General features: G+C 41.1%; 1 protein-coding gene across 23 annotated transcripts in view; it reads right to left on the reverse strand.

Moving 5' to 3' along the window:
• Window positions 1-12,112, reverse strand: part of DOCK9 (dedicator of cytokinesis 9) — a 291,607-nt gene that overhangs the window by 82,651 nt on the left and 196,844 nt on the right. For all 23 annotated transcript variants that reach the window (XR_003682501.2, XR_003682502.2, XM_028497260.2 and 20 more), the window contains exons 20-27: window positions 11,396-11,519; window positions 10,921-11,042; window positions 9,732-9,818; window positions 9,254-9,343; window positions 7,831-7,946; window positions 7,485-7,554; window positions 6,580-6,705; window positions 5,964-6,035 (exon numbers count right to left, since the gene is read on the reverse strand). Coding sequence is in view for 21 of the 23 variants with exons in the window: in XM_028497260.2 (XP_028353061.1) it covers window positions 5,964-6,035; window positions 6,580-6,705; window positions 7,485-7,554; window positions 7,831-7,946; window positions 9,254-9,343; window positions 9,732-9,818; window positions 10,921-11,042; window positions 11,396-11,519 (807 nt within the window). In the remaining 2 variants the exon portion in view is untranslated. The remainder of the gene's footprint in view (window positions 1-5,963; window positions 6,036-6,579; window positions 6,706-7,484; window positions 7,555-7,830; window positions 7,947-9,253; window positions 9,344-9,731; window positions 9,819-10,920; window positions 11,043-11,395; window positions 11,520-12,112) is intronic.

The raw sequence follows: 12,112 nt of genomic DNA on the forward strand, positions 1-12,112 counted from the left end.
TTCAGGATAAATCCAAGGAGAAACACGTCAAGACACATATTAATCAAACTATCTAAAATTAAATACAAAGAAAAAAATTAAAAGCAGCAAGGGAAAAAGAACAAATAACATACAAGTGAACTCCCATAAGGTTAACAGCTGATTTCTCAGTAGAAACCCTACAAGCCAGAAGGGAGTGGCATGATATATTTAAAGCAATGAAAGGGAAGGACCTACAACCAAGATTACCTTAGCCAGCAAGGATCTCATTCAGATTTGACAGAGAAATCAAAAGCTTTACGGACAAGCAAAAGCTAAGAGAATTCAGCACCACTAAACCAGCTTTACAACAAATGCTAAAGGAACTTCTCTAGGCAGGAAACACAAGAGAAGGAAGAGACCTACAAAAACAAACCCAGAACAATTAAGAAAATGGTAATAGGACACACATACTGATAATTACTTTAAATGTAAATGGATTAAATGCTCCAACCAAAACACAAAGACTGACTGAATTGATACAAAAACAAGGCCCGTATATATGTTGTCTACCAAGAGACCCACTTCAGACCTAGGGACACATACAGAGTGAAAGTGAGGGGATGGAAAAAGATATTCTATGCAAATGGAAATCAAAAGAAAGCTGGAATAGCAATTCTTCTATCAGACAAAATAGACTTTAAAATAAAGGATATTATAAGAGACAAGGAAGGACACTACCTAAGGACTGAAGGATCAATTCAAGAAGAAGATATAATAATTATAAATATATATGCACCCAACATAGGAGCACTCAATACATAAGGCAAATGCTAACAGCTATAAAAGAGGAAAACGACAGCAACACAGTAAGGGTGGGGGACTTTAACACCTCACTTACACCAATGGACAGATCATCCAGACAGAAAATTAATAAAGAATATACAAGCTTTAAATGACACAATAGACCAGATAGATTTAATTGATATTTATAGGGCATTCCATCCAAAAACAGCAGATTGCACTTTCTTCTCAAGTGCACACGGAACATTCTCCAGGATAGATCACATCTTGGGTCACAAATCAAGCCTCAGTTAATTTAAGAACATTAAAATCATATCAAGCATTCTTTCTGACCACAACACTATGAGATTAGGAATCAATTACAGGGGAAAAAACATAAAAAACACAAACACTTGGAGGCTAAACAATACGTTACTAAATAACCAAGAGATCACTGAAGAAATCAAAGAGGAAATCAAAAAATACCTAGAGACAAATGACAACGAAAACATGATGATCCAAAACCTAGGATGCAGCAAAAGCAGCTGTAAGAGGGAAGTTCATAGCAATAAAATCCTGCCTCAAGAAACAAGACAAAGCTCAAATAAACAATCTAACCTTACACCTAAAGGAACTAGAGAAAGAAGAACAAACAAAACCCAAAGTAGAAGGAAAGAAACCATAAAGACCAAAGCAGAAATAAATGAGAAAGAAATGAAGGAAACCATAGCAGAGATCAGTAAAACTAAAAGCTGGTTCTTTGAAAAGATAGATAAAATTGATAAACCATTAGCCAGACTCATCAAGAAAAAAAGGGAAAAGACTCAAATCAACAGAATTAGAAATGAAAAGAAGTAACAACTGACACTGCAGAAATACAAAGGATCATGAGAGATTACTATAGGCAACTATATGCCAATAAAATGGACAACCTGGAGGAAATGGACAAATGCTTAAAAAGGTGTAAGCTTCCAAGACTGAACCAGGAAGAAATAGAAAATATCAACAGACCAATCACAAGTAATGAAATTGAAACTGTGATTAAAAATCTTCCAACAAACAAAAGTCTAGGACCAGATGGCTTGACAGGTGAATTCTATCAAACATTTAGAGAGGAGCTAACCCCTATCCTCTCAAACTCTTCCAAAAAATTGCAGAGGAAGGAACACTCCCAAACTCATTCTACAAGGCCACCATCACTCTAATACCAAAACCAGACAGAGATACTACAAATAAAGAAAATTACAGACCAATATCACTGATGAATATAGATACAAAAATCCTCACCAAACAGAATCCAACAACACATTAAAAGGATCATACACCATGATCAAGTGGGATTTATCCCAGCGATGCAAGGATTCTTCAATATATGCAAATCAATCAATGTGATACACCATATTAACAAACTGAAGAATAAAAACCATATGATCATCTCAACAGATGCAGAAAAAGCTTTTGACAAAATTCAACACCGATTTATGATAAAAACTCTCCAGAAAGTGGGCATGGAGAGAACCTACCTAAAAGGCCATATACAACAAACCCACAGACAACATCACTTTCAATGGGAAAAAACCGAATGCATTTCCTCTAAGATCAGCAATAAGACAAGGATGTTCACTCTCGCCACTATTATTCAACATAGTTTTGGAAGTCCTAGCCACGGCAATCAGAGAAGAAAAACAAATAAAAGGAATTCAAATTGGAAAAGCAGTAAAACTGTCACTGTTCGCAGATGACATGATACTATACATAGAGAATCCTAAAGATGCCACCAGAAAGCTACTAGAGTTAATCAATGAATTTGGTAAAGTTGCAGGATACAAAGGCACTGATGAAAGAAATCAAAGATGTCACAAACAGATGGAGAGATATACCATGCTCTTGGATTGGAAGAATCAATATTGCCCAAAGCAATATACAGATTCAATGCAGTCCCTATCAAATTACCAATGGCATTTTTTACAGAACTAGAACAAAAAATCTTAAAAGTTGTATGGAGACACAAAAGACCCCGAATAGCCAAAGCAATCTTGAGGGAAAAAAACAGAGCTGGAGGAATCAGACTCCCTGACTTCAGACTACACTACAAAGCTACAGTAATCAAGACACACTATAAAACTCTTAGAGGAAAACACAGGAAGAACACTCTTTGACATAAATCACAAGATCTTTTCTGACCCACCTCCTAGAGTAATGAAAACAAAAAGAAAAATAAACAAATGGGACCTAATGAAATTTAAAAGCTTTTGCAAAGCAAAGGAAACTATAAATAAGATGAAAAGACAACCCTCAGAATGGGAGAAAATATTTGCAAACGAATCAACAGACAAAGGATTAATCTTCAAAATATATAAACAGCTCATGCAGCTCAATATTAAAAAAACAAACAACCCAATCCAAAAATGGGCAGAAAACCTAAATAGACATTTCTCCAAAGAAGACATACAGATGGCCAAGAGGCACATGAAAAGCTGTTCAACATCACTAATTATTAGAGAAATGCAAATCAAAACCACAATGAGGTCTCACCTCACACCGGTTAGAATAGGCATCATCAGCAAACCTACAAACAATAAATGCTGGAGAGGGGGTGGGGAAAAGGGAACCCTCTTGCACTGTTGGTGGGAATGTAAATTGATACAGCCACTATGGAGAATAGTATGGAGGTTCCTTAAAAAACTAAAAATAGAATTACCATATGACCGAGCAATCCCACTACTGGGCATATACCCTGAGAAAAGCATAATTCAACAAGACACATGCACCCCAATGTTCATTGCAGCACTCCTTACAACAGCCAGGTCACAGAAGCAACCTAAGTGCCCATCAACAAAGGAATGGATAAAGAAGATGTGGTACATATATACAATGGAATATTAGTCAGGTATAAAAAGGAACGAAACTGGGTCATTTATAGAGACGTGGATGGACCTAGACACTGTCATACAGAGTGAATTAAGTTCGAAAGAGAAAAACAAATATCATATATTAACGCATATAAGTGGAATCTAGAAAAATGGTACAGATGAACTGGTTTTCAAGGTGGAAATAGAGACGCAGATGTAGAGAACAAACATGGACACCAAGGGGGCAATGTTGGGGGGGCAGGTGGTGGTGGTGGGATGAACTGGGAGATTGGGATTGACATATATACACTAATATGTATAAAATAGATAACTAAAGAACCTGCTGTATAAAAAAATAAAATAAAATTCAAAAATAAACAAATAAATAAATATACTTCTCAGGAATGTTTCAGAAGTGTTCCTTACCCCCTTGAACATGGCTCCCGTGGTCTAACTGCACGCTTTTCCACGTGAACTCCATGAGGGCACAAATCATACTACATTTAACCGTGTAACCTCTGAGCCTGTCATATAATAAGGGCTCAATGAATACTTTCTGCACACATCAGTTAATTTAAAAAATATAATCAGGTTTACTAATCTCTCTGAAGTGATCCCATTTATTTAAAGACAAAAATGATGAAAAATCCAGTAGTTCAGTTATGAACTGAATTGTGTCCCTGTTCCCAACCTCCCCCCAAAATTTGTATATTGAAGTCCTAACCCTATCTCAGAATGTAAGTGCATTTGGAGATAGGGTCTTCAAAGAGGAAATTAAGTTAAAATGAGGTCATCAAGATAAGCCTTAATCCAGCAGGATTAAGAAGAGATTAGGACACAGACATACACAGAGGGAAGGCCATGTGAGGACACAGGGAGGCGAAGGCCACCCACAAGCCAAGGAGAGAGGCCTCCTGAGAAACCAACCCTACAGACACACTAGATGTCTTGATCTCAAGACATCTAGCCTCCAGAATCACAAGGAAATAAATTTCTGTTGTTCAAGTCCCCCGGTGTATAGTACTTGTGATGGCAGCCCCAGCAGACGACGACAGGCCTAGAGCCTGTCCTGTATAGGGCATTTTTAACAGAAAGGCAAAATAACATGATGTGTGTGTGTGTGCATGCCTGTTCAGCTGCACACTGCCAAGAAGACAATCTGCTAGATTTTTCCTTTGGCAGGCTGTACTGGCAAGATTTAGATGGTGCGCTACTCTGTGGAAGGCAGGGCCCACCTCCATCTGGCATCTCCTTGTGCACTAAAATTGGATTTAAAAGAAAAAAGAAAAGAAAGGAAACCTCCTGATCAGGCTCCAGCTCCAGCTCTACTAGAAGAAAAGCACAGCTTTAGGTTCTGAACCACCAGCCTTCCACCTGACAAAAATCCACCAGCCTTTCCCCAGGCTTCCTCTCCATCCAGATCCCTTGTCCAGGGGACCTAGATCTTGAGCCTCCCTCCCTGGGGCTCCGCCCTCCTTCCCACATGCACTGAGGAGGCTGCTGGGCCCCAGGACCGCTGCTCCCTGCATGAGCGCCTGCTGCTCCCGACCAGTCACCAACAGCCCGCTTCGGTACAGCTGTGACGCAGTAAGAATCCCGTCATACAGCAACTCCGGGACTCCTAGAGTCTCAGAAGCAACCCTGCGCACAGCCACCTGGGTTTATTGCACTGGAATTCCATAAATATTTATCTACACTGAGCCTCAGCCAGCCAGCGGGGGGGCATCAGGCCAGAGTCTGTTCATCTCATGGCAGAGACCAGGGGGAACCAGGGGACAGCACGGGGACCCAGAGGGTCACACACACCCAGGCACCATGGGGAGGAGGCGTCGGGGGAGACGGAGTTGTCTCAGAGTCCACTAATTGGCCATAGAGGATGTGTGGTCATACCAGACTTTCCCACCTAAGTTCCTGAGAAATCTCTGCAATGTTCAGGACACTTAACAAACACTGGGTAGTTACATTTGAAATGAACGCTTAAACTGCTATTCCCTTTTCAACAGATGTGAAGATTTCTAAGCTAGTCAAAGGAAAAGACGTATTTTTCTCTGGATTTAATAACACAGAGCTCCCCGAGTGTGGGCTCTGGAGCCAGACTGGCCCAAAGCCTGGCTCCCTCCATTCACTGCAGGGTGATCCCGGGCAGGTAATTCAAGCACTCTGGTCTCAGCTTCTTCATCTATAAAACTATAAGACTAGTACTTCCTCCACAGGGTTGTTATAAAGCCAAAATGCCTTACTACTTGGAAAGCCCCTAGAACAGTACTGTGACCGGAACATAGAAAGCAATAAAAAGTGTTAGCTACAAACACAATGAAAGAGAATTTCCCGTAAGAACTGCCAGGCAAGCCCTGTGAGGAAGTGACATACCTTAACTTTGGAGTTCTCTATCAAATGCTGAGCCATGGATTTGATCAAAACTTCAAAGAAAAACCATGAATACTGAAAGAAACAGAAGAATCCAGTAAGGAAAACAACAAATCAGAAGGTGAGACATTTACTCCCTTAGGCTGACAATGTCACTGACATGAAACAAGTGTGACCTGAAAACATAGCTGAGCCTCTTGGCGAATGGCCGTCAGAGCAGAGGTGCAAGGCAGATGCACCCACTTCCACACGCCCAAGAGTAAACAATATCGTACACTCAGCAGACACTCAGCACGGCACAGCCAACCAGAGGTGCCAGCTCGTTCGCACTGGCCTTTCCTCTCGGCTGGGTCCCGCCCGTGGACACTTGCCTTTATAGTTTCTAACTCAGTGTCCTCCAACGGTTTGAATATAATGACTGTGAAACTTTGAATACAGTAATACCTTGCGGCTCTTATAGGAGCGCAGGTACCAGCAGCAAAGTTGGTAACTGTTACCCCTTTTAGGAGGTGGTGACTGTCTCCTAAAGCACACAAAGAGGCTGAAATCGATCAGGCCATGAAGTCTGAATTTTCTTCACTTTCAATACCACAGAGCCACACTGGCCCTCCCGGCATACCTTAAGTAGTTTGTTGCTGGTGAGGAAATCGGCGGAAGGCTTGAGAATTGTGGTCATGGATTTGGTCAGCTCTTCATGCACCGTCTTGTATTCGGAAGCAATATACGGCTCAGCCTTATAAGCATACTTTGAATAAAAGGGAAAGATATTTTAATGCACTGGTTCTCCAAGCTGGGCTGAAAGCTGGAGAGGCTCCAAAGGATGGAGATCAGGGACTGAGATACAACTGCATGGCTGGGAGAGGAAGGTGTGGAAACGGAAGGTGGGAAGGGTGGTTGTCATGTGACAGGAAGAGGGGGCCCGTGTGAATCACCTGACCCAGCTGGTGGGCCCTCCAGCCCAGAACTCCACCTCCCAAGGACTTAAAGCAACGTGTCGCATGACACTCAGGAACTGACGCCCTAAAGCACCCCAATTTTACTTTTTAAACTAATACATAATTATAATTCACAGAGGTGTCCAAGGTTAAATAGAACACGTGTAACTTTTTAGAACAGTAAAGGCCACCATGTTCACGGAATAGTGTATGTAAATGACGAACTTGTTGATGTTCATCTTAACGGCATCTCTTACTTTCCTTCATAGTCTTCTAATTTGATGGTGGCCACAGCTAACCTTCCCATCTTTAAATTTCTATGTCATTTGGGTCACATTATTTGCAAAACCCATTAAAGGAAGAAATGTAGCTGCAAGAATGAAATTAAGTAAATAAAGGAATGGCTGCCCCTCTTTGGACTTCCCTGCGTTCAGGTGCAAGCACCAGCTATAGGCATAGAAGATAAAGCAGAGGTGTTAAGTTTCATCCCAAATACATCCCCAAATGACTAGATTAAAAAAAGTAAGTCCTCAGAAGGAAAATTGGAGAGCCACAGACTTAAATGACTGGGGCAGTTTCATTTACATACCTTAACATATGACCTCAAGTGGCTCTCCAATCCTTCCTCATGGCACTGGGCAACCACATGAATAATGACCCTACACACCACAGGAATGAATAAAGCAATGAATAGTAATGTGAAAATGGAAACATTTCATTATTATCACAGTAGTAGTAGAACAATGATGATGCTATTGGCACCACAGGAAACGAGGAAACAAGGAATCAGATGGGGTCCCCGCATATGGGATCAAAAGAAATTTCTTAACTATAATGTTCAACACATACTCGCACCCCAGATACGTATGACTGTGCTCCAGATGCGGACAGACTGAAAGGGAAGAAGAGTATACACCTCTCTCTGCCTCTCTCACCGTGTCACGTTGACGGCGACTTCCTCCTGGGTTGCTCGAGTGAGGACACGGAATAGCTGGTTTAGGATGGTGGGCAAGAAGGCGATCATCACGTGACCTTCCATCGCGTGCAGGCTCTACAGACGTGGAATGGCAAAGTTCGTGTCACCTTTTTAAAAGTAAACCAACCCCAAGAAGTTTCCACTTAGTCCCAAATAAGGATGGAAGAAATCCATCTTAAACAAATGGAGACAGTGGCAGGCAGACTAATGGACAAAGATGTCCACGTCCTAAACCCCAGAACCTGTGAATGTGTTACACTGCAAAGGGGAATGAAGGCTGCTAATCAGATTAGCTGCCTTGAGACGGGGGGCTCTGCTGGATTGTTCAGGTGGGCCCAAAGTCATCACAAGCATCCTTAAAAGCAGAAGAGGGAGGCAGGAGAGTGGGGGGAAGAATGCTCAGAGATGCAACACTGTTGGCTTTGAGATGGAGGAAGGGGCCACAAGCCAAGGAATGAGGGCAGCCTTTAGGAGCTGGAAAAGGACAGGAAATAGATTCACCCCCAGAGTTTCCAGAAAGGAACTCAGCCCTGTTAATAACACCCGGGTTTTAGCCCAGTGAGACCCGTGTCAGATCTCTGACCTCCAGGAAGTGTAAGAAAACAAATTTGTGTTGTTTTAAGCCACGATTTTGTAGTAATTTGTTACAGCAGCAATAGAGAATGAATAAAAGGCTCTTATTCAAGTCACATGGCTCTTATGATATAGCTGAAAGGGGACCTGGAGCAGTCATTTCAGAATCCATTCCATTCCATTTTCCTTGCTTAAATCAAACAAATTCCACTTCTCACGTTTCTTCTATTTTGTCCCCATGCTTAGAATGCCCTTTTTCAAAATGCTCCCCTAGAATCACGTTCTGGGTGAGACTCCCCTAGACCAACCCTCCTGCTCTCCCTGTGCCAGGACTCCAGGAGCCCCCCAGCCTGCCCAAAGCTGGAGTTGGTTATGTGCATCATTTCTGGGTTTTTTGCCCACCTAGCATGCATTCACCGAGTTTATGTTGTCCCCTACAATGCATAAGAAGTTACTTAACAGTGGAACTAAAGTCACTGCTTTTTATGCGCCTGTGACTGTGCTCTGCGCCCAGCGAGCACTCACAGGGAGGGCCCCTAAGTGGGTGGTTTTCTATGCGGAATAATGTGTTTTAGGTTCAGCCTGAGAAAAGGATATGTGGGGCTGGAATGAAGAACACAGTGGTATTATTTCCAAGTCCACTTCTTCCCACTATCTAAAACCATACAGATGCCATCAGTGTGAGGGCATCTAGCTAAGAGCAGCCTTATAAGATTTCCAAGGGGTAAGAAGAACACTCACCACCAAATAAAAAACCCAACCTACTCTACACTCATTAAAAAGGGGTTACTAAGAAAGCTATCTGATACCTTAAGGTATTTTACAAGTTCACTCCCTAAGGCTTGGGCTCCGGATTCGGTTTTCTGACAGTACTGGAAAAAATTATGTAAGTGCTGATCCTGGGGAGATAAAAGAAGAAAAGAAAATGAAAGCTTATTAGCATATCTGCTGTGGAAACAGAAGTATTTGCTTCTTGCAGCATGTATGTTTTATTTAGACTACAAAACATCATATAAAAATGAAAGCATCAAAGAGATAAAAATAAATTTTAAAAAAGATTTCAAAGATCCTCCAACAAAAGAGGAAAACTGTTGAGAAATGTTACTTGTACTATTCATTTATATCATTACATAAGAGGACCTTATATGCACTTCCTTTCTTCAAAAAAGGACTTATAGAGTGAAAAGATATCTATGTAATATATCAATTAGGATTTTATTTTGCCAAAAAATCATGCAAACTCATTCACAAAGCAATCACTGCTAATTTTAATGGAACAGCACTTACCTGAGTATACACTGTGGAAACCAGATGAGTTGAAACTTTCAGCAGTGGCTTGCTTCCATCTACCCATTTAATTTCTGGACCATAATGCTGAAAAAATATGGAGGGAAGAAACATCCCAACAGATTAGTGACATTAGCTTCAAACATCATCTTCAGTGAAGGTACTGATGAGGTGCTGAAGGCCAGACAGCCTCAGTAACTTGATATTTATGCCTGGCTCACAGCAGGAATGTAACCAGTACTAATTTCTGCCTACTTCCGTCCCCCAAGTACAATGCTCTTCTTACTGGATATTCTAAGCTATCTTTTCTTTGCACTTGCAGCTGTATGAATTACTGTCCATTTGAGAGGGAAAGACTCCCAATTTTACCAATGACTTAACCAAACTTGAGTTCAGGGTTCTGAAAGTCATGGCATAAGGTACCAGATAAAGTAAATAGGATAGTAAGTATTCCGGGCACAGGCAAAGGGTCCATCATCTGTTTGTGTTTAGTTTTATTTCTGAAACCTCTGTTTTTCTCATGTTCAGACTAGGAATAATAATGGAATGTTGCATGATTTACCTTTATTTTGGAATATTTTAACTATTTGTTCATAACATGGGCCCAAATTTGGCACTATTTAAATGCAGAGAGATATTAAAAGCCATTCACAATGAAACAGAACAGATCTTAACTAAGCATGTTATAAAACTGAAGTCTATAACATTTAACATGGCTAAAAAGAATATAAAACCAACAAACCAATTGGAGAAATCTGAGAAAATTCAAGCTCTAATGAATCAGAAATGTATCAGAGTGGACTAGCATGTGGGTGAGAGATTTGCTTACTAGACTTACAGTAAGTTGGAAGACAATTCCTAACCATCTGCATGACTCTAAGAACCTATCTTTATTTGAGCACGGCTAGTTTTCAGAGACAAACTTGCATCCCCTACAGTACCTCCAAGTTTCCATTTCCCTGCGGAAGCACTGCTAGTTCAGGACTTATAAAATGCCCGAACTGTAATTCCAGGTTGTGATAACTGTTAACAGCACTGCCTTCCAGTGGCCTAAGTTTACTTGAAAATAACTAAAACCAAAATGTGGGACTGGCAAAAATACTGCATGCTTTTGTGGGTTACTGTTGTTTTAGCTGATCTTTAATGCTTTCTGAAGGAACTGTGGTCAACCAATCTTAAAGTACTGTACCCTGCCCATCCCAAGCTCCTGGTAGCCAAGGTAGCCGGATGGGAGATTGGCTGAGACAGGGATGTGCTGCTCGCTAGTCACCACCCTTCCATCTTTCAGGAGAGGAAGCCAGGAATATCCAACTGTTGAAATAAAGAACAAAAAAATCCACCATAAGTGTAGGAAAATGTATGAAGACAGCCATGTTACTAAATTGCCTGATCTTTAAGACCTGTTAACACCAATCAGAGTAAGAAACTGAAAAGACCCTGAATACAGTCTCTGCAGAACAGCGTCTATAATGTACGCTGGCCTCTTTGGGATTAGAATTCTAAAATTATCTCCTATAAAATGGACGTATGTGAGCCAGGCATGCTACCCTTACAAACGTCATCTAAAAACGCCTTCACAAAAGGATGCAAACTCAGAATCAAAACAAAATTTAAGAACCTAACGTGTAAGTTGTGAACAATCAAAGGAATGATGAAATTCAAACCTTGTGTTTCAACAACATCCTTCTTCTTTGTGCTTCCTTTGCTTGAATTATCACAGCTGACGTGGAAGAATGTGAACAGCAAGTGGTGCTTTTCATGTAGCTGGGTGGGCAATTCTATTTTAATCTGCAAGCAAGACAAAAGAACAATCTTTTTTATATTCCAAAACAACAACGCATCACCCATGTACAAACGTGCCTTTGCTCTCCAAACTAATTTAATGTTTGCAGTTAAAGAGAGCTGAGACTGTAAAGTTGTGCTAAGGAAGAAATGGATCCTTAATACACTGTACTGGTCTAAGTGTTTGTGTCCCCCACAAATGCATATGTTGAGATCCTAGCTCCAAAGGTGATGGTATTAGTAGGTGGGGCCTTTGGGGTGATTAGGGCATGAGGATGGAGCCCTCATAAATGGGATTAGTACTCTTGTAAGAGATCCTATAGAGCTCCCCGGCCCTTCCTGCCATGGGAGGACACAACTGTGAAGTCTGTGTGACCCGGGAGGTGGCCCTCACCCAACCATATTGGCACCCTGATCCTAGACTTCCAGCCTCCAGAACCGTGAGCAATTAATATCTGCTGTTTACAAGCCACGGAGTTGGTGGTATTTTGTTACAGCAGCCTGAATGGACTAAAAACATTCACTGACCAAAAATCAGGAGAGTTGGTATTTCAACTCTAGAAAGTACTGGAAAACTCATGACAGAAACCACTTCGTTA

The sequence above is a fragment of the Physeter macrocephalus genome, chromosome 13, assembly GCF_002837175.3.
Source record: "Physeter macrocephalus isolate SW-GA chromosome 13, ASM283717v5, whole genome shotgun sequence".
Lineage (NCBI taxonomy): Eukaryota > Metazoa > Chordata > Mammalia > Artiodactyla > Physeteridae > Physeter > Physeter macrocephalus.